Raw genomic sequence first — 23,470 nt, forward strand, 5'->3', positions numbered from 1 at the left:
CTACCGGCCTCCACCAATGACTTGTGAGGTAGATGCTGATGGCTTGAAGAGAGGTAGGTAAAGTCCAAATTTGTTTTCAATCCCTGCGAACGTTGCAACTGCCAGTTTGTAGCCCCCAGCGTGATCAGGATTGGGAGCAGGCAGTGTGATCCTGGATTTTGGAACTGGCTCTGATCCCATGGGTTTCACTCTTCCAAAATCAATGTAGAACCACCGCTGTAGCAATTCATAGGTCAGCAAAGTTACACCAAACTGAGGGGAGGACCGAAACACCTGAGCGCCAGCTCCTTTCCACAAAGCCTTTGGGCCTTCTTCCCACAGGATCTTCCTAAAGCAGTCTATCACTCCGCTGTAAGTGGTCTGGCCGGCCCGGGCGGCCACCTGTAATCGCGTCTTGATAACATCAGCGGGGGTCACTAGAGATGCTACAGGCATACCGGCTACAGCGCCAGCTAAGAGCAGGCTTCCGGGGCTGATTTGCCTGTCTTCATTTGCAAGGGAGGCCTTCATATGAGCATAGCGAGGGAAGTAGATGGCCGAGAAAGGAATGTCCCGCAGAAAGCATGCTTTGGCACCCTTATAGATCCCAAAGAAGCCTAGGTCCCTTACGACATACAGAGCACTGACTCGGGGACCAGTGGTGATTTCTCCAGCCACTTGCAAACGAATCTTGACAATTTCCAAAGGATTTGTGAAAATCACCTGGGAGCCTCCTGCACAGCCTCCAGCAAGAATTTCTGCTGCAAGCGGGACTGAGCCATCTTTGCGCATGAATTTATCCCTCACAAAATCATTCACTGTAAGTTTTATGGCCTTCTCTGGGGCGACTCCCAATAACTGTGGCAACAGACCTCTATACAGTCCAAAGAAGCCTTCATAGCGTAGCACTTTCTTAAAGCAGTCAAAGCTGTTTTTATACATAAGTTCTCCCACGAAAGAGCCAGTCGATTGCTGGTTCTGCATTCGAGTTTTTACCAGATTGATAGGATACACGGCTGTGGCTCTGACAGCTCCAGCAATAGAACCCAGACCAAACCTGCAGGCTGACTCTGCAATTTGTAGGAGAATTGGTCCAGATGAATCAACTGAGGCCTTCTGCCTCTGGGCCTCAGCCAAGTTGAAGGGCAGAGTTCCCTCTTCCAGAGGAGCAATCCGTTCAATGTCGGCTAAGGTCATACGTCCCCGTGGCTCATATAAATCTGCTAACTGAAACAAGATGTCAACTTCCATGGGTGTAACCTGACCAAATTTCTGAGCTGCCAGAACAAACTCCTCCTTAGTCACCTCTACATCTTTCCTGTTGCCAGCCAGAGTGCTGTAGATCTTTCTAATGAGTTCCATGTTGTTAAGGAGCGAATTAAATCCATTAAAATAGGAGAAACTAACTTGATGGGACGTGGTACCTCCAGCAGCAGCTACTAGACATTCTTCTACAAAAGGTGTCAAGACATGAGGGCGGATGTTGACCATGATGTCTCGGAAGTCAATGGCTGTGACTTTTCCGGTCCTGGCATTGTCCCTTTGAACAAAGGCTTTCTTTGCATGCTCCAGTTGTATTTCCAGTAAAAACTGAGTGAATTCCACATATGTCAGATGTCTTTTTCTTTCTTTCCCAAAGTACAGTTGCACAGATTCTGAATCCCAGTTAAATGGAATACATTGATGAATTGTGGTCTGTCCAAAAACTTGCTTAACGTCCTCAAAAGTGACTTCCCCTTTGTCAGCTTTGTCAAACAGCTGGAAGGCCACCATGAACAAAGCATCTGGGGCACACAGGACAGATTCAAATGCCACAAATTCTTGAAAGGATATTAACCTTGGCGGCCGCCATGCTTCACCCCCGGGTGTGGACGGCTGCGGACGGCTGCGGGATGCTCTCACCGGCTAGCTAGCGCTGCGGACCCTGGCCGCTCACTTCCCTCGCCGACGGTGGTGGGGCGGCGATACCTGCAGAATTTATTTTAATTAACCTTTAGAAAAGACAAATACATCATTTTTTGATATAATCTCCTTGCTTTTCAATGCACTTTGTCCATCTGTAAACAAGCTTTCATATTCCCTCATCAAAAAATGTTTTAGGGAGAAAAAGATGGCGGCGAAGTAGAGGGACGTGGAATGCATCCCTCTCCACGGATGCATTGGGAATGCACCGAAGGACGCAATAATTCCCACAGAGAACCAGCTGAACACCAGCAGACGACCTCGGACACCAGAAAGGACCGCGAGGATCCCTACATAACCAGTAGGGAGGCATCTACGACGGCTCAAAGAGGGTGAAGCGGCGGAGCTGTGGCAGACAGGAGGGAGTGAGAAACACACGGAGGGTCTGCACCGCAGCTCAGCGTTGCCGGACCAAGACGTCGATTCACAGCTGAACAGAGGGTCCGGGAGCGGGAGCGTGGGAACCGGAGAGCTGGTTCAGGGTGAGAAAAATTGTTGCCAGTAAGGTGACGGACTGAGAGGACAGGAGGGAATAGCTCCGCGCCGAGGAGTGCCAGCCCCTGAGAGCTGCCCGGCCATGACGGCAGCTGGAAGCTGCAGGCTCACGGGCGGGGGGGAGGAGCCGCGCGAGTAGCCTCTCTCTCTCCTTCGGCGCCTGCAACAGGCAGTGGAGAGAAGCCCTGTGGGCCACCTAAGGCGCTCAGGGATAACAGGTACCCTCAGGCACTCAGTGGGGCTGGATTAAAACCCCTTGGAACACCGGCAGCAGGGAGGCTGCTGAGAAAAAACAAACAAACAAACAAACCCGAGAGAGGCCCAACTCTGAGACTTTCTGTTTACACCTGAGCCACCGGCTTCCCTCTGCAACAGGTACCTCCAAGACTGACTGAAACAACAGTGCGCCACTGCTCACTCACTCCCAGGGGAAGAAGCCACTATTGTACCCTCTCCCTCCCCACACACTGACGCTTACAGACGAAAAATAAAGGAAGCTCTGCTGGTCACAGAATAATGCAAAAAAACCCCAAGGTGAGTAGAAGGACACTTACAGCTGAGACTCTAAGGAAACAGAAATATTAGTATCAATTCTATTGAACTGGTCCATTCTGGGATCAGTTCTGGTTTTTTTTTTTTCTCCCTTTTTTTTTTCTTTATTAATTAAGATCTTAGTCCTAACAGATCTACACGTTTTATAACATAATTTTTTAATGATATTTTTTATTCTATTTTTTTTTTCCTTTTTATATACTTCTACATCTAGCTAAGTTTTTGGTAGTATGGACAATATCACTCTCATACTTTCCTTTCATCCCAATCTTTTATACATTTCTATTCCTTTCTTTTTATTTGCATATTTCCAATCACACTATGCTCTTCTGTTCCCCTTTCTTCCAGCCATTTTTAGTTTATTTTATCTTAACATACTTATAAGCAACACTATCGATCTGCTCAGACTCCTTGCTCTATTCTCCAGATGATGCACCACCTTGGTATTTAATATTAGGTTTTTGTCTTTATCTTAGTTCTTAGTACAATTGTCTAATTTCATTCTGAGAATCTCCATTCTGTCTGGTGGTACTCTAGCTCTTTTCTGTATTTGATCCTAGCTTACAAAATCTCCCTGGATTAGTGTTTGTATGTGTAAGGTGTTATTTGTTTGCTTGTTTGCTTTTGCTTTTGTCTCTGATGTCTTCTGTTTCAGTTATCAATTTCTGTTGGGTTTCTCTTTGAATATCTGATAGCACATTGGGGTTCTGTCAAGTCTTTCCAGAGCCTTATGTCCTAATGGATTCAGTAATTGTGTGTCTTATATATGTATGTGTTTCCTAGACTTAGTATTTCTTTAATCCAATGCTTGGACATTAGTCTGAGGCTTGGACAGTCTTCTATAAACACCTCTATCGCCAGGATAAGCAACCCCAAAAGTTTGGACAACCATGAGGAAACAAAGAAACACCATGCAGGCAAAGGAGCAGGAAAAAAACCCACAAGACCAAATAAATGAGGAGGAAATAGGAAAAATGCCTGAAAAAGAATTCAGAGGAATGATAGTACAAATGATACAAAATCTCGATAACAAAATAGAGAAAGTACAAGAAACAGTTCATAAAAACTCAGAAAAACAAACAGCAATGGATAACAAAATAACGGAAATTAAAAATACTCTAGAGGCTATAACCAGCAGAATGACTGAGGCAGAAGAACGAATAAGTGAGTTGGAAGATAGAATGGGGGAAATAAACGCCACAGAGCAAGAAAAAGAAAAAAGAATAAAAAGAATAGAAGACAGTCTCAGAGACCTCAGTGATAACATTAAGCATACCAACATTCGAATTATAGGCATCCCAAAAGAAGAAGAAACAAAGAAAGGGTCTGAGAAAATATTTGAAGAGGTTATAGTGGAAAACTTCCGCAACGTGGGAAAGGAAATAATTAACCAAGTCCAAGAAGCACAGAGAGTCCCATACAGAATAAACCCAAGGAGAAATACACCAAGACACATATTAATCAAACTAACGACAATTCAACACAAAGAAAAAATATTAAAAGCAGCAAGAGAAAAGCAACAAACAACATATAAGGGAAAACTCATAAGGATAACAGCTGACCTTTCTACAGAAACTCTGCAGGCCAGAAGGGAATGGCAGGATATACTGCAAGTCCTAAAAGAGAGAAACCTACAGCCAAGAATACTCTACCCAGCAAGAATCTCATTCAGATTTGAGGGAGAAATCAAAAGCTTTCCAGACAAGCAAAAGTGAAGAGAATTCAACACCACCAAACCAGCCTTACAACAAGTGCTAAAGGAACTTCTCTAAGTAGGAAACACAAGAAAAGGAAAACACCTACAAGTACAAACCCAAAACAATTTAGAAAATGGTAATTGGAACACATATGTCAATAATCACCTTAAATGTAGATGGATTAAATGCTCCAACCAAAAGACACAGACTGGCTGAATGGATACAAAAACAAGACCCTTCTATATGCTGCCTACAAGAAACCCACTTCAGACCAAGGGATACATATAGACTGAAAGGAAAGGGATGGAAAAAGATATTCCATGCAAATGGAAGCCTAAAGGAAGCTGGAGTAGCAATACTCATATCAGACAAATTAGACTTGAAAGTAAAGACTATTACAAGAGACAAGGAAGGACACTACATAATGATCAAGGGATCCATTCAAGAAGAGCATATCACAATGGTAAATATCTATGCCCCCAACATAGGAGCACCTCAATACATAAGGCAAATGCTCACAGCTATAAAAGGGGACATCGACAGTAACACAATAATAGTGGGAGACTTGAACACCCCACTTACATCAATGGACAGATCATCCAAACAGAAAATCAATAAAGACACACAAGCTTTAAATGACACATTAGACCATCTCGACTTAATTGATACTTATAGGACATTCCATCCAAAAACGACAGAATACACCTTTTTCTCAAGTGCACACAGAACATTTTCCAGGATAGATCACATCTTGGGTCACAAATCAAACCTCAGCAAATTCAAGAAAATTGAAATCATATCAAGCATCTTCTCAGACCACAACACCATGAGACTAGATATCAATTACAGGAAAAAAACTGTAAACAATACAAACACCTGGAGGCTAAACAATTCACTATTAAACAATCAAGAAATCACTAAAGAAATCAAAGAGGAAATCAAAAATATCTAGAAACAAACAAACAAATGAAAACACAACAACCCAAAACCTATGGGATGCAGCAAAAGCAGTTCTAAGAGGGAAGTTTATAGCAATACAGTCCTACCTGAAGAAACAAGAAAATTATCGAATAAGCAACCTAACCTTACACCTAAAACAATTAGAAAAAGAAGAACAAAGAAACCCCAAAGTGAGCAGAAGGAAAGAAATCATAAAGATCAGAGCAGAAATAAATGAAAAAGAAAGGAAGGAAGCCATAGCAAAAATTAATAAAACTAAAAGCTTGTTCTTTGAGAAGATTAACAAAATTGATAAACCATTAGCCAGACTCATCAAGAAAAAAAGGGAGAAGATGCAAATCAAGAGAATTAGAGATGAAAAAGAAGTAACAACAGACACCTCAGAAATACAAAAGATCATGAGAGACTACTACAAGCAACTATATGCCAATCAATTGGATAACCTGGAAGAAATGGATACATTCTTAGAAAAATACAATCTTCCAAGACTGAACCAGGAAGAAATAGAAACTGTGAACAGACCAATCACAAGTACGGAAATTGAGGCAGTGATTAAAAATCTCCCAACACACAAAAGCCCAGGACCAGATGGATTCACGGGCAAATTCTATCAAACATTTAGAGAAGAGCTAACACCTACCCTTCTCAAACTCTTCCAAAATATTGCAGAAGGCGGAGCACTCCCAAACTCATTCTACGAGGCCACCATCACCCTGATACCAAAACCAGGCAAAGATGTTACAAAAAAAGAAAATTACAGACCAATATCACTGATAAATATAGATGCAAAAATCCTCAATAAAATACTAGCTAACAGAATCCAACAGCACATTAAAAAAATCATACACCATGATCAAGTGGGGTTTATCCCTGGGATGCAAGGATTCTTCAATATACGCAAATCAATCAACGTGATACATTATATCAACAACTTGAAGGATAAAAACCATATGATCATTTCAATAGATGCAGAAAAAGCTTTTGACAAAGTTCAACATCCATTTATGATAAAAGCTCTCCAGAAAATGGGCATAGGAGGAAATTACCTCAACATAATAAAAGCCATATATGACAAACCAAAGGCCAACATCATTCTATATGGGGAAAAACTGAAAGAATTCCCTCTAAGAACAGGAACAAGACAAGGGTGTCCACTCTCACCACTATTAGTCAACATAGTTTTGGAAGTTTTAGCCACAGCAATCAGAGAAGAAAAAGAAATCAAAGGAATCCAAATTGGAAAAGAAGAAGTAAAATTGTCACTCTTTGCAGATGACATGATATTATATATAGAAAACCCTAAAGACTCTACCAGAAAACTGCTAGCACTCATTGATGAGTTTAGTAAAGTAGCAGGATACAAAATTAATGCACAGAAATCTCTTGCATTCCTATACACTAACAATGGAAGAGCAGAAAGAGAAATTAAGGAAACTTTCCCATTCACCACTGCAACAAAAAGAAGAAAATACCTAGGAATAAACCTGCCTAAGGAGGCAAAAGATCTGTATGCAGAAAACTTTAAGACATTGCTGAAAGAAATCAAAGACGACACAAACAGATGGAGGGACATACCATGTTCCTGGATTGGAAGAATCAACATCGTGAAAATGACTGTACTACCCAAAGCAATTTACAGATTCAATGCAATCCCGATCAAATTACCAATGGCATTTTTCACAGAACTAGAGCAAGAAATCTTATGATTTGTATGGAAACGCAAAAGACTCCGAATAGCCAAAGCAATCTTGAGAAGGAAAAATGGAGTTGGTGGAATCAGGCTTCCTGACTTCAAAGTACACTACAAGGCCATAGTGATCAAGACAGTATGGTACTGGCACAAAAACAGAAAGGACGATCAATGGAATAGAATAGAGAACTCAGAAGTAAGCCCAAACACATATGGGCACCTTACCTTGACAAAGGAAGCACGAGTATACAATGGAAAAAAGCCTCTTCAATAAGTGGTGCTGGGAAAATTGGACAGCAACATGTAAAACAATGAAATTAGAACACTTCCTAACACCATACACAAAAATCAACTCCAAATGGATTAAAGACCTACATGTAAGGCCAGACACTATAAAACTCCTAGAGGAAAACATAGGCAGAACACTCTATGACATCCATCAAAGCAAGATCCTTTTGGACCCACCTCCTAGAATCATGGAAATAAAATCAAGAATAAACAAATGAGACCTCATGATACTTAAAAGCTTTTGCACAGCGAAAGAAACCATAAACAAGACTAAAAGGCAACCCTCAGAATGGGAAAGAATAGTTGCCTATGAAACAACAGACAAAGGCTTGGCCTCCAAAATATACAAGCAGCTCCTTCAGCTTCATACCAAAAAAGCAAATAACCCAATCCACAAATGGGCAGAAGACCTAAATAGACATCTCAGAAAAGAAGACATACAGATGGCCAACAAACACATGAAAAGATGCTCAACATCACTCATCATCAGAGAAATGCAAGTCAAAGCCACAATGAGGTATCACCTCACACCAATCAGAATGGCCATCATCACAAAATCTGGAAACAACAAATGCTGGAGAGGGTGTGGAGAAAAGGGAACTCTCCTGCACTGTTGGTGGGACTGTAAGTTGGTACAGCCACTATGGAAAACAGTTTGGAGGTTCCTTCAAAAACTACAACTAGAACTACCATATGATCCAGTCATCCCACTACTGGGCATATACCCAAAGAAAACCATAATCCCCAAAGAAACATGTACCTTAATGTTTATTGCAGCACTATTTACAATGGCCAGGACATGGAAGCAACCTAAATGCCCATCAACAAATGAATGGATACAGAAGATGTGGCATATATATACAACGGAATATTACTCAGCTATAAAAAGGGATGAGATGGAGTTATATGTCATGAGGTGGATAGACCTAGAGTCTGTTATACAGAGTGAAGTAAGTCAGAAAGAGAAAGACAAATATTGTATGCTAACTCACATATACGGAATCTAAAAATGGTACTGATGAACTCAGTGACAAGAACAAGGACGCAGATACAGAGAATGGACTGGAGAACTCGAGCTTTGGGGGGGGGGCGGGGGGTGAAGGGGAAACTGAGACAAAGCGAGAGAGTAGCACAGTCATATATATATACTACCAACTGTAAAATAGATAGCCAGTGGGAAGTTGTTGTATAACAAAGGGAGTCCAACTTGAGGATGGAAGATGCCTTAGAGGACTAGGTCTTTGGGGACGGTGGGGGGGACTCGAGGGAGGGTGGGGGGGAGTTGAGGGAGGGAGGGGGGAGTTGAGGGAGGGAAGGAATATGGGGATATGTGTATAAAAACAGATGATTGAACTTGGTGTACCCCCAAAAAAAATTTTAAAAAATGTTTTAGGCTGAGCTGTGAGCCATGAGTGCACTGCTGTCTTCACTTCATCAGAAGTGAATCTCTGTCCTCATAGGGCTGCTTTCAGGGGACCAAACAGGTGAAAGTCTGATGGAGCAAAATCAGGACGATAGGTGACCTTCTTTGCGACAAAACACTTTCTCCATACTGTGTGCAAAATCTTTTGATAAATAATGGCACCAGGTACACCCTCAGACCACAAAAAATGAATCACTGCACACTGTTCTTCTTTTGTGCAAATCACAATTGGGGCATCCATTTTTGTTTACACCACAATTACGAATGAACTGATGTAAAACGTTCACACCTGCATGGCAGTGACTGGGGGGACAGTAGCCTTGAGCAGAAAGCACTAAGACAGTGCAGCCAACAGAAGTTTTAATAAAACCAGATAATTTTTGACTCGCCCTTGTATGTATCTTGGTATGGTTGTTTTTACCTAGAACAGTTGAATAGCAATAGATTTACAGTTTGCCTTGGGCAATAGGATTACTGCAACTGAGATTTTTTGTGTTAAACAGATGTTACAAAGTCACTTGAAATAGTACAATTTGTTAACATATTTTCTATTAGAGGACTGGGAATTTGGGAGAACTAAGGGTAGCTGGATGGAGCTTGAAAATTTGAGAGCTTTGCTTTAACAAGTATTGGTTTAAAGAAGCCATTTCTGAGTTAAAATTTTTTTCTGCTCATATCATTATTATTTCAAAGAGGGCATAATTCAATAATCTATTCTTTTAAATGAAAGCCTATGCAATTCAAACACACATACACAAAACCTATTCTGAAAGCAACATTTGGTCTAATTTTTGGCCTTTAAGAACATTGAACAATTTCATTTCCATCTGTCACTAGTGCCAAATAGAATTTCTTTTCAAAGGTTTGTGTAAAGAGTAGTAACTATATTCATGGACATAAAGAACTTGGAATAAAATTTGCCTAAAAGAAGCCTACTACTCTCTTAAACTGGTTCTGTTTAGAGATAGACCACACTTGTCTCTAAAGGGCCAGACAGTAAAATTTTAGGCTTTGTGGACCATATGTATAGTCTGTCACATCTACTTAGTTCTGCTATTGTAGCATGAAAGCAGCCATAGACAACACAAAAGCAGATGGATGTGGCTGTGTTCCAGTAAAAGTTTACTCATAAAAACAGGTGGTGGTCTGCCAACCCAATTCAGATCAATAAGTAAATGATACCAAGTATTAAGTGTAATGGACAGAACGTTTGTTCTCATACTCTTTCTCCTCTTGCCTATCTGGTATTCCTCTAATATAAGTTGACCCCCGCCATCCCTCCCTTTTATCATTTACTCAGAATATATTTACACTGGGCTTGTTGTTGAGCTATTGGTACTGAATTTAGAAAGCTTAATGCATTCTTTCAAAACCGTGGTACATTTCATGGGACTGTTTAGAGGAAGGTTTTGACTGATTGACTCTATTGATTGTTAACAGTCATTCTGTCAGGTGGAAGAAAGGGTTGCTCAGCTAGGCTAGACAAGGCAACAGGTTTGGCAGATATTTAACCTTTTATTTTTTAAGTTTTTTTCAGTTTTATGTCATTTTATTTATAACAAGGTTCAAAGCTTTTTGCTGTCAAGACTGTGACTGGAAATACTTTTCTTTTATTGGAGCATAATTGCTTTACAATGTTGTGTTAGTTTCTGCCGCACAGCAAAGTGAATCAGCCATATGCATACACACATCCCCTCCCTCTTGGACCTCCCTCCCCCTCATCCCACCCAACTAGGCCATCACAGAGCACCATGCTGAGCTCCCAGTGCTACACAGCAGGTTCCCACTAGCTATCCACTTTACACATGGTAGTGTATTTATGCCAAACCCAACCTCCCAATTCATTCCACCCTCCCCGTCCCCCACTGTGTCCACACAACAGTTCTCTACATCTGCTTTTCTATTCCTGTCCTACAAATAGGTTCACCTATACCATTTTTCTAGATTCCACGTATGTGCATTAATATATAATATTTGTTTTTCTCTTTCTGATTTACTTCACTGTATATGACAGTCTCTAGGTCCATCCACATCTCTACAAATGACCCAATTTCATTTCTCTTTATGGCTGAGTAATATTCCATTGTATATCTGTACCATGTCTTCTTTATCCATTTGTCTGTCAATGGACATTTAGGTTGCTTCCATGACCTGGCTATTGTAAATAGTGCTGCAATGAACATTGGGGTGCATGTGTCTTTTTGAATTACGGTTTTCTCAGGGTATATGCCCAGTAGGGGGATTGCTGGGTCATATGGTAATTCTATTTTCAGTCTTTTAAGGAACCTCCATACTTTCTCCACAGTGGCTGTTATCAATTTACATTCCCAACAACAGTGCAAGAGGGTTCTCTTTTCTCCTCATCCTCTCCAGAATTTATTGTTTGTAGATTTTCTGATGATGGCCATTCTGACTGGTGTGAGGTGATACCTCATTGTAGTTTTGATTTGCATTTCTCTAATAATTAGTGCTATTGAGCATCTTTTCATGTGCCTCTTGGGTATCTGTATGTCTTCTTTTCTGAAATGGCTATTTAGGTCTTCCACCCATTTTTTTTTTTTGATTGGGTTGTTTGTTTTTTTGATACTGAGCTGCAATAGCTGTTGCATATTTTGGAGATGAATCCTTTGTCTGTTGCTTCATTTGCAAATATTTTCTACCATTCTGAGCATTGTCTTTCATCTTCTTTATGGTTTCCTTTGCTGTGCAAAAGTTTTCAAGTTTAATTAGGTCCTGTTTGCTTATTTTTGTTTTTATTTTCATTACTCTAGGAGGTGGGTCATAAAATATCTTGCTGTGATTTATGTCAAAGAGTGTTCTTCCTATGTTTTCCTCTAAGAATTTTATAGTGTCTGGTCTTACATTTAGGTCTTTAATCCATTTTGAATTTATTTTTGTGTATAATTTTAGGTAGTATGGTGTTCTAATTTCATTCTTTTACATATAGTTGTCCAGTTTCCCCAGCACCATTTATTGAAGAGGCTGTTTTATTTCCATTGTATATTCTTGCCTCCTTAGTCATAGATTAGGTGACTGCAGGTGTGTGGGTTTATCTCTGGGCTTTCTATCCTGTACCATTGATCTATATGTCTGTTTTTGTGCCAGTACCATATTATCTTGATTACTGTGGCTTTGTAGTATAGTCTGAAGTCAGGGAGCCTGATTCCTCCAGCTCTGTTTTTCTTCCTCAAGGTTGCTTTGGCTATTTGGGACCTTTTGTGTTTCCATACAAATTTTATAACTTTTTGACCCTAGTTCTGTGAAAAACACCATTGGTAATTTAATAGGGATTGCATTGAACCAGTAGATTGCTTTGGGTAGTATAGTCATTTTCACAATATTGATTTTTCCAATCCAGGAGCATGGTGTATCTCTCCATCTGTTTATGTCATCTTTGAGTTCTTTCATCAGTGTTTTATGGTTTTCTGAGTACAGGTTTTTTGCCTCCTTAGGTAGGTTTATTCCTAGGTATTTTATTTTTGTTGAGATTGTAAATGGAATTGTTTCCTTAATTTCTGTTTCTGATCTTTCATTGTTAGTGTATAGGAATGCAAGAGATTTCTGTGCATTAATTTTGTATCCTGCAACCTTACTAAGTTCACTAATTAGTTCTAGTAGTTTTCTGGTGGTATCTTTAGGATTTTCTATGTATAGTATCATGTTATCTGCAAACAGTTTTAATTTTTCTTTTCCAACTTGGGTTCCTTTTATTTCTTTTTCTTCTCTGATTGCCATGGCTAGGACTTCCAATACTATGTTGAATAATAGTGGTGAGAGTGGACATACTTGTCTTGTTCCTAATATTAGAGGGCATGCTTTCAATTTTTCACCATTGAGAATGATGTTTGCTGTGGGTTTGTCATATATGGCCTTTATTATGTTGAGGTAGGTTCCCTCTATGCCCACTTTCTGGAGAGTTTGTATCATAAATTGGTGTTGAATTTTGTCAGAAGCTTTTTATGCATCTATTGAGATGGTCATATGATTTTTATTCTTCAATTTGTTAATATGGTGTATCACATTGATTGTTTTGCATATATTGAAGAATTTTTGCATCCCTGGGATAAATTCCACTTGATCATGGTGTATGATCTTTTTAATGTGCTATTGGATTCTGTCTGCTAGTATTTTGTTGAGGATTTTTGTGCCAATGTTCATCAGTGATATTGGTCTATAACTTTCTTTTTCTTTTTTTTTTTATGATATCTTTGTCTGGTTTTGGTATCAGCATGATGGTGGCCTCATAGAATGAGTTTGAGAGTGTTCCTCCCCCTGCAATTTTTTGAAAGAGTTTGAGAAAAATAGGTGTTACCTCTTCTCTAAATGTTTAATAGAATTCACCTGTGAAGCCATCTGGTCCTGGACTTTTGTTTGTTGGAAGATTTTTAATCACACTTTCAATTTCATTACTTGTGATTGGTCTGCTTATATTTTCTAATTCTTCCTGATTCAGTCTTGGAAAGTTGTACCTTTCCAAGAATTTGTTCATTTCTTCCAGGTTGTCTATTTTATTTGTATATAGTTGCTTGTAGTAGTGTCTTATGATTCTTTGTATTTCTTCAGTGTCAATTGTAATCTCTCCTTTTTCATTTCTAATTTTATTGATTTGAGTCCTCTCCCTTTTTTTCTTGATGAGTCACCTAAAGGTTTATCAATTTTGTTTATCTTCTCAAAGAACCAACTTTTAATTTTATTGATCTTTGCTATTGTTTTCTTAGTTTCTACTTCATTTATTTCTGCTCTGATCTTTATGATTTCTTTCCTTCTGCTAAATTTGGGGTTTCTTTGTTCTTCATTTTCTAGTTGCTTTAGGTATAAGGTTAGATTGTGTACTTGAGATTTTTCCTGTTTCTTAAGGTGAGCTTGAATTGTCATAAACTTCCCTCTCAGAACTGTTTTTGCTGCATCCCACAGGTTTTGGATCACCGTTTTTCATTGTCATTTGTTTCTAGGGTTTTTTTTTTTTAATTTCTTCTTTGATTTCTTCAGTGATCTCTTGGTTATTTAGCAGTGCACTGTTAGCCTCCATGTGTTTGTGTTTTTTAAGGTTTTTTTTCCCCCTATAATTGATTTCTAATCTCATAACACCATTGTCAGAAAAGATGCTTGATATGATTTCAATTTTCTTAAATTTTTCAAGGCTTGATTTGAGGCCCAAGATGTGATCTATTCTGGAGAATGTTCCATGTGCATTCTCCAGAATACACTTGAGAAGAAAGTATATTCTTCTGCTTTCTGGTGGAATGTCCTAGGTCTATCTGGTCTATCATGTCATTTAAAGCTTGTGTTTCCTTATTTATTTTCTCTCTGGATGATCTGTCTGTTGGTGTAAGTGGGGTGTTAAAGTCCCCCACTATGATTGTGTTACTGTCAATTTCCCCTTTTATGGCTGTTAGCATTTGCGTTATGTATTGAGGTGCTCCTATATTGGGTGCATATATATTTATAATTGTTATGTTTTCTTCTTGGATTGAGCCCTTGGTCATCATGTAGTGTCCTTCCTTATCTTTTATAAGTCTTTATTTTAGAGTATATTTTATCTGATATGAGTATTGCTACTCTAGCTTTCTTGTGATTTCCATTTGTATGGAATATCTTTTTCCATCCCCTCACTTTCAGGCTGTATGTGTCCCTAGGTCTGAAGCAGGTTTCTTGCAGACAGCATATATATGGGTCTTGTTTTTGTATCCATTCTGCCAGCCTGTGTCTTTTGTTTGGGGTGTTTAATCCATTTACATTCAAGGTGATTATTGATATGTATGTTCCTATTACCATTTTCTTAATTGTTTTGGGTTTGTTTTTGTGGGTCTTTTTCTTCTCTTATGTTTCCCACTTAGAGAAGTTCCTTTAGCATTTGTTGTAGGGCTGGTTTGGTGGTGCTGAATTCTCTTAGCTGTTGCTTGTCTGTGAAGCTTTTGATTTCTCTGTCAAATCTGAATGAGATCCTTGCTGGGTAAAGTAATCTTGGTTGTAGGTTTTTCCCTTTCATCACTTTCAATACATCCTGCCACTCCCTTTTGGCCTGCGGAGTTTCTGCTGAGAAATCAGCTGATAACCTTATGGGGATTCCCTTGTATGTTATTTGTTGCTTTTCCCTTGCTGCTTTTAATATTTTTCCTTTGAATTTAATTTTTGTTAGTTTGATGAATATGAGTTTTGGTGTGTTTCTCCTAGAGTTTTTCCTGTATGAGACTCTCTGTGCTTCCTAGACTTGGGTGGATATTTCCTTTCCCATGTTAGGGAAGTTTTTGACTATAATGTCTTCAAATATTTTCTCAGAACTTTTTTCTTTCTCTTCTCCTTCTAGGACCACTATAATTCAAATGCAAGATATTTCTCTGCCTTCTCATTTTTCTTTTGATGGGTGGGGCTGTATTTCTGTCTTACTAGTTGTTTGGCCTGAGGCATCCAGCACTGGAGTTTGCAGGCAGTTGGGTAAAACTGGGTCTTGGTGATTTTAATGTTGTCCCAGAGGTCTCTGAGACTGACCTCAATTCTTTTCACTCTTTTTTCTTTATCCTGTTCCATGGCAGTTATTTCCACCATTTTATCCTCCAGTTCACCTATCTGTCCTTCTGGCTCAGTTATTCTGCTACTGATTCCTTCTAGTGTTGGAGGGATCAGTAGAGGTAGGCAGGACACTGAGGCTTGCAATACAGGAAGCAATGTTTATTGTACCGGTACAAGCCCAGTGGATTCACATCCAAAGACTGAGCCCCGAACCAAAGGAAAGTTTCTCCTTTTATAGACCAGTTTCTGTGCTTTTTGGGAGCCTATAGCTCTGCTTATGTATTCAGGAGCAAGGAATAGAAGCCAGAGTGCATACATTAGGTTTTCTCTTATCTCCTTGACTCAGATGTCTGCAGGGCCCATGGCAGGATCTTGTGAAAGAGGCCATAAATTACTTATTCCCTGAGGCTTGCATTCTCTTATGTTTGCCTTGTCCTTTCCTGCTTTCATTATTAACGTGCCTCACTAGAGTATTTTTTATTTCAGTTATTGTGTTGTTCATTGCTGTTTGTTTGCCCTTTAGTTCTTCTAGGTCATTGACAAATGTTTCTTGTATTTTCTCTATTCTGTTTCCAAGATTTTACATCATCCTTAGTATCATTACTATGAATTCTTTTTTAGGCAATTTGCCTATTTCTTCTTCATTGATTTGGTCTTGTGAGCTTTTATCTTGCTCATTTGCCTGCAAGATATTTCTCTGTCTTCTTATTTTTTTTTTTTTTTTTTTTTTTTTTTTGATGGTGGGGCTGTATTCCTGTCTTACTAGTTGTTTGGCCTGAGGCATCCAGCACTGGAGTTTGCAGGCATTTGGGTAGAACTGGGTGTTTTGTTTTGTTTGTTTGTTTGTTTGTTTGTTTGTTTTATTGGCTGTGTTGGGTCTTCATTGCTGCACACACACTTTCTCTAGTTGCTGCGAGCGGGAGCTACTCTTCCTTGTGGTGCGCAGGCTCCTCATTGCTGTGGCTTCTCTTGTTGCTGAGCACAGGCTCTAGGCACATGGGCTTCAGTAGTTGCAACACATGGGCTCAATAGCTGTGGCTCACGGGCTCTAGAGCGCGGTCTCAATAGTTGTGGCACATGGGCTTAGTTGCTCCACAGCATGTGGTATATTCCTGGGGCAGGGCTCAAACCCATGTCCCCTGCATTGGCAGGCAGATTCTTACCCACTACACCACCTAGGAAGTCCAGAACTGGGTCTTGATGCCAAGATGAGGACCTCTGGGAGGCCTCACTCTAATTAATGTTCTGTGGGGTCTGAGATTCTCTGTTAGTCCAGCAGTTTGGACTTGGCACTCTCATCACAGGAGCTCAGGCCCAACTCCCAGCCTGGGAACCAAGACCCACCAAGCCACATGTGGCAAAAGAAAAAAAAGAAAAGGAACAGTCCAATAACAGACTAAGAAAAACCTAAAATTAGAAAGATAAAAAATATATTAGGAAAAATAAAAATATAGTTGAAACAACTACAACAAGGTAAAACAGAACCACAACAGAAAAAAGAAAGTAAAATAAAGGGGGAACAAGCCAGAAGGAGCAGAACAATAACAAAGTAAAAAGAATAAAATAAAATTAGAAAAATAAAAGGTTTATTAGAAAAAATAAAAATGTAAATTAATCAACAACCACAAGGTAAAACAGAACCACAATGTAAAGGAAGAAAGAAAAAAAAAAGGCCAGCAAACGCCTTGCCTGTGGGGGAGGGTGACACTTGGTGGGGGAGGTGGGGTGGAAGTTAGGCAGGGGTGATGTTTAAGCATGAGGCGGGGCCTTAGGGGGTGGGGCTTAGGTGGGTTGATGTTTAAGTGTGGGGCAGAACCTAGGCTTAGATCCTGTGAACCAGGAAAAAGCAGGACAGCCTGAGTGTGGAGTTCCAGAGTTTGGAGGTAAGGCCTTGGGTGAGGGTGTGAGGGTGGGGTTTAGGCCCAATGCAGTTCGTGGGGTTCTCAGAGAGGGTCTCGGAGTGCCCCATGTAGAGGTAGGGCCCTGGGTGGGAGTGTAGGGGCAGGGCTTGGTCTCTGCATGGCAGGAGGGAGCCTCCAAGGGCAGAGGTTTAAGCCAGGGAGCCCAGTTGGCTCCCTGGTGCCAAAGCAGGCAGGGGAAGTGCTGGCCATGCTCCCTTCCATTCCTCTGCTCTCCTGAGAGTCTCCCCTCTCTCCACTGAACCCCTAACTGGGATTGGGCCCCACAGGGTATGGGGACTCCTTCCCTCCCCAGCCACCCCTCAGGGATGCCAGTCCCATCCTGCCTCTACCTCTTCTCCCCCTCACTGCCCCCCCCACACACATCCTACCTGGCTGCTGGAGGTTCCTCCCATCCCCTTAGGTGTCTATGGTCTCCCACCAAAGCCTGTTAGGTGCCCTAGTTGTGCAGAGACATGAACTCTGCATCCTCCGAGTCTACCATCTTGACTCCTCATCTGTCTAACCTTTTAAACCAGTGGGCCCATGGGGCAGTGCATCAGCCTTTACCATTGCACTTTTGACCTGCTGGCAGTCAACACTCCTTACACAACCTACAATCTGCCAGCTCCAGGAGGCAAAGTGCACACCTTGTGACATATCACAAACTGTCCCTCTCCATCTTCCAAAATTTCCTAACCACAGTAGGGAACATGGGGTATGAACCTGAACTAACAAGTTCTACTTAAAGCTAAAACTCATGGATTCCCTGGGGTGTCATACGCCAGCCAGTGGCTATACTCAGATGGACCATGATGTGTATGCCTGGCATGTGGTTTGGAAGGAGTGCAGCGTTCCCTTTTATTTCTCATGAGCCTGTCACCTTGTCTCCATCTCCATACTACTATTTTAGAGCAAGTTACCATCTTTTGTCCTAGTCTTCCACAGTTCTTCCCTGGAACCTCAGGGTTTCTCTGAGTCTTGTTAGCTCACACTAGTCTGTTCTCCACACAGCAGCCACAGTAACCTTTTAAAAATGCAATTCTCATCATGCCACTACATGACTTAAGTTTCTCTTTTGATTTCACACTGCTCTTAGGAGAAAGCCAAAATCATTACCATGACATTCTCTCAAGACTATGCATGCTCTGGCCCAGCTTGCCTTGGCAACCTCATTTAATCCCACCCTCTCCCAGGCCCTTGTGTTTCAGTCACTCATGTGTTGCTTAGTTCCTTGAGCTAACTCTCCATATATACCACAATTTCTTTATCCTTTCACCCAATGATGGACATTTAGGTTGTTTCCGTACCCTGCTTATTGTAAATAATGCTACAGTGAACATAGGGATGCATATATCTTTACAAGTTAGTGTTTTCATTTTCTTTGGATAAACACCCAAAAGTGGAATTAATGGATCATATGGTAGTTCTATTTTTAATTTTTTGAGGAACCTTTATACTGTTTTCCACACTGGCAGCACCAATTTACATTTCCACCAATAATGCACTAGGGAGAGTTCCCTGTTCTCCACATCCTTGCCAACACTTGTTCTTTCTTTCTTTTTTTTCTTTGAGAACTTATATTGCGATACAATTGACATACAATAAACTGCATATATTTAAAGTGTACAATTTGATATTTTTTTCTTATTAACAATGTATACATGGCAATCCCAATCTCCCAATTCATCCCACCCCAACCCCCACCCCCAACTTTCCCCACTTGGTGTTCATATGTTTGTTCTCTACATCTGTGTCTCTATCTCTGCCTTGCAAACTGGTTGATTTGTACCTTTTTTCTGTATTCCACATATATGTTTTAATATACGATATTTGTTTTTCTCTTTCTGACTCACTTCACTCTGTATGACAGTTTCTAAGTCCATCCATAACTCTACAAATGTCCCAATTTCATTCTTCTTTACAGCTGAGTAATATTCCATTGTATATATGTACCACATATTCTTTATGCATTCATCCATTCATCCATTGATGGACATATAGGTTGCTTCCATGTCCTGGCTATTGTAAATAGTGCTGCAATGAACACTGGGGTGCATGTGTCTTTTTGAATTATGGTGTTCTCTGGGTATATGCGCAGTAGTGGGATTGCTGGGTCATGTGGTAAGTCTATTTTTAGTTTTTCAGGGAAACTCCATACTGTTTTCCATAGTGACTGTATCAATTTACATTCCCACCAACAGTGTAAGAGCATTCCCCTTTCTTCACACCCTCTCTAGCATTTACTGTTTGTAGATTTTCTGATGATGCCCATTCTCACCAGTGTGAGGTGATACCTGCATTTCTCTAATAATTAGTGATGTTGAGCAGCTTTTCACGTTTCTCTTGGCCATTCATATGTCTTCTTTGGAGAAATGCCTATTTAGGTCTTCTGCCCATTTTTTGATTGGGTTGTTTGTTTTTTTGATATTGAGCTGCATGAACTGTTTATATATTTTGGAGATTAACCCTTTGTCTGTTGATTCATTTACAAATATTGTCTCCCATTCTGAGGGTTGTTTTTCATATTGCTTATAGTTTCCTATGCTGTGCAGAAGCTTTTAAGTTTCATTAGGTCCCACTTATTTATTTTTGTTTTTATTTCCATTAATCTTGGAGGTAGGTCAAAAAGGATCTTGCTGTGATTTATGTCAAAGAGTGTTCTTCCTATGTTTTCCTCTAGGAGTTTTATAGTGTCTGTCCCTACCTTTAGGCCTTTAATCCATTTTGAGGTTATTTTTGTGTATGGTGTTAGGAAGTGTTCTAATTTCATTCTTTTACATGTAGCTGTCCAGTTTTCCCAGCACCACTTATTGAAGAGGCTGCCTTTTCTCCACTGTATATCCTTGCCTCCTTTGTCATAAATTAGTTGACCATAGTTTATCTCTGGGCTTTCTATCCTGTTTCATTGATCTATATTTCTGTTTTTGTGCCAATACCATATTGTCTTGATTACTGTATCTTTGTAGTATAGTCTGAAGTCAGGGAGCCTGATTCCTCCAGCTCCATTTTTTTCCCTCAAGATTGCTTTGGCTCTCAGGGGTCTTTTTTGTCTCTATACAAATTTTAGGATTTTTTGTTCTATCTCCGTAAAAAATGCCACAGGCAATTTGATAGGGATTGCATTGAATCTGTAGATTGCTTTGGGTAGTATAGTCATTTTCACAATATTGATCCTTCCAATCCAAGAACATGGTATATCTCTCCATCTGTTTGTGTCATCTTTGATTTCTTTCATTAGTGTCTTATAATTTTCTGAGTACAGGTCTTTTTCCTCCTTAGGCAGGTTTATTCCTAGGTATTTTATTCTTTTTGTTGCAGTGGTAAATGGGATTGTTTCCTTAATTTCTCTTTCTGATCTTTCATTGTTAGTGTATAGAAAGGCAAGAGATTTCTGTGTGTTAATTTTGTATCCTGCAACTTTACCAAATTCATTGATTAGCTTGAGTAGCTTTCTGGTGGCATCTTTAGGATTTTCTATGTATAGTATCATGTCATCTGCAAACAGTGACAGTTTTACTTCTTCTTTTCCAATTTGGATTCCTTTTATTTCTTTTTTTCTCTGATGGCCGTGGCAAGGACTACTATGTTGAATAGTAGTGGTGAGAGTGGACATCCTTGTCTTGTTCCTGATCTTAGAGGGAATGCTTTCAGTTTTTCACTATTGAGAATGATGGTTACTGTGGGTTTGTCATATATGGACTTTATTATGTTGAGGTAGGTTCCCTCTATGCCCATCTTTGAGAGAATTTTTATGATAAACGGGTGTTGAATTTTTTCAAAAGCTTTATCTGCATCTATTGAGATCATCATGTGGTTTTTATTCTTCAATTTGTTAATATGGTGTATCACATTGATTGATTTGTGTATACTGAAGAATCCTTGCATTCCAAGGATAAACCACATTTGATCTGGTATATGATCCCTTTAATGTGTTGCTGGATTCTGTTGGCTAGTATTTTGTTGAGGATTTTTGCATCTAAATTCATCAGTGATACTGGTCTGTAGTTTTATTTTTTTGTAGTATCTTTATCTGGTTTCGGTATCAGGGTGATGGTGGCCTCATAGAATGAGTTTGGGAGTGTTCCTCTCCCTGAAATTTTTTGGAAGAGTTTGAGAAGGATGGGTGTTAGCTGTTCTCTAAATGTTTGATAAAATTCACCTGTGAACCCATCTGGTCCTGGACTTTTGTTTGTTGGAAGATTTTTAATCACACTTTCAATTTCATTACTTGTGATTGATCTGTTCATATTTTCTATGTCTTCCTAATTCAGTTTTGGAAGGTTATACCTTTCTAAGAATCTGTCCATATCATCCAGGTGGTCCATTTTATTGGCATATAGTTGCTTGTAGTAGTCTCTTATGGTGCTTTTTATTCCTGTGGTGTCCACTGTAACTTCTCCTGTTTTATTTCTGATTTTATTGATTTGAGTCCTCTCCCTCTTTTTCTTGATGAGTCTTGCTAGAGGTTTATCAATTTTATTTACCTTCTCAAAGAACCAGCTTTTAATTTTATTGACTTTTGCTATTGTTTTCTTTGTTTCTATTTCATTTATTTCTGTTCTGATCTTTACGATTTCTCTCTGTCTACTAACTTTGGGTTTTGTTTGCTCTTCTTTCTCTAGTTCCTTTAGGTGTAAAGTTAGATTGTTTATTTGGAATTTTTCTTGTTTCTTAAGGTAGGATTGTATTGCTATAAAATTCCCTCTTAGAACTGCTTTTGCTGCATCCCGTAGGTTTTGGATCATTGTGTTTTCATTGTCATTTGTCTCTAGGTATTTTTTGATTTCCTCTTTGATTTCTTCAGTGATCTTTTGGTTATTTAGTAGTGTATGGTTTAGCCTCCATGTGTCTGTATTTTTTACAGTTTTTTTTCCTGTAATTGATTTCTAATCTCATGTCATCATGGTTGGAAAAGACATTTGATACAATTTCAATTTTCTTAAATTTACCAAGTCTTGATTTGTGACCCAAAATGTGATCTATCCTGGAGAATGTTCTGTGTGCACGTGAGAAGAAAGTGTAATCTGCCTTTTTTGGATTTAATGTTCTATGGAAGTCTATTAAATCTAGCTGGTTTATTGTGTCATTTAAAGCTTGTGTTTCCCTATTAATTTTCTGTCTGGATGAACTGTCCATTGGTGTAAGTGGGGTGTTAAAGTCCCCCACTATTATTGTGTTACTGTCAATTTCCTCTTTCATCATTGTTAGCATTTGCCTTATGTATTGAGGTACTCCTATATTGGGTGCATATAAATTTATAATTGTTATCATCTCCTCTTCTTGGATTGATCCCTTGATCATTATGTAGTGTCCTTTCTTGTCTCATGTAACATTTTTTATTTTAAAGTCTATTTCATCTGATATGAGTATTGCTACTCCAGCTTTCTTTTGATTTTCATTTGCATGGAATATCTTTTTCCATCCCCTCACTTTCAGTCTGTATGTGTCCCTAGGTCTGAAGTGGGTCTCTTGGTGATAGCATATATATTGGTCTTGTTTTTGTATCCATTCAGCCAGTCTGTGTCTTTTGGTTGGAGTATTTAGTCCACTTACATTCAAGGTAATAATCGAAATGTATGTTCCTATTGCCTTTTTATTAATTGTTTTTGGTTTGTTTTTGTAGGTCCTTTTCTTCTCTTTTCTGCTTAGAGAAGTTCCTTTAGCATTTGTTGTAGGGCTGGTTTGGTGGTGCTGAATTCTCTTAGCTGTTGCTTGTCTGTAACGCTTTTGATTTCTCCATCGAATCTGAAGGAGATCCTTGCTGGGTAGAGTATTCTTGGTTGTAGATTCTTCCCTTTGATCTCTTCGAATATATTGTGCCACTCCCTTCTGGCTTGCAGAGTTTCTGCTGAGAAATCAGCTGTTAACCTTATGGGAGTTCCCTTGTTTTTTATTTGTCATTTTTCCCTTGCTGCTTTTAACAATTTTTCTTTGTCTTTAATTTTTGTCAATTTGACTACTATGTGCCTTGGTGTATTTCTCCTTGGGTTTATCCTGCCTGGGGCTCTCTGCA

At 39.5% G+C, this 23,470-nt stretch overlaps 2 protein-coding genes across 2 annotated transcripts in view; one reads left to right on the forward strand and one right to left on the reverse strand.

The window, feature by feature from the left end:
* Positions 1-17,870, reverse strand: LOC130833790 (electrogenic aspartate/glutamate antiporter SLC25A13, mitochondrial-like). Its single transcript, XM_057703864.1, has 2 exons — positions 17,847-17,870; positions 1-1,854 (listed from the first exon to the last, which is right to left on the reverse strand). Exons 1-2 carry the CDS (start codon positions 17,868-17,870, stop codon positions 1-3), a joined length of 1,878 nt encoding a protein of 625 aa, XP_057559847.1.
* Positions 17,394-23,470, forward strand: part of LOC130858568 (3 beta-hydroxysteroid dehydrogenase/Delta 5-->4-isomerase) — a 19,476-nt gene continuing 13,399 nt past the window's right edge. The window contains exon 1 of the mRNA XM_057745266.1: positions 17,394-17,439. The gene's annotated coding sequence lies outside the window, so the exon portion shown is untranslated. The remainder of the gene's footprint in view (positions 17,440-23,470) is intronic.

This window comes from Hippopotamus amphibius, chromosome 1 (assembly GCF_030028045.1).
Source record: "Hippopotamus amphibius kiboko isolate mHipAmp2 chromosome 1, mHipAmp2.hap2, whole genome shotgun sequence".
NCBI classification, from domain to species: domain Eukaryota; kingdom Metazoa; phylum Chordata; class Mammalia; order Artiodactyla; family Hippopotamidae; genus Hippopotamus; species Hippopotamus amphibius.

What these genes read in the sequence shown, in the direction of transcription:
- LOC130833790 (XM_057703864.1), bottom strand. Translation starts at nt 17,870, where the DNA reads ATGGGAGGAACCTCCAGCAGCCAG. An exon ending in GAGGAACCTCCAGCAGCCAG is followed by an intron (nt 1,855 to 17,846) that starts GTAGGATGTGTG and finishes AGCCGTCCGCAG; the next exon opens with CCGTCCACACCCGGGGGTGA.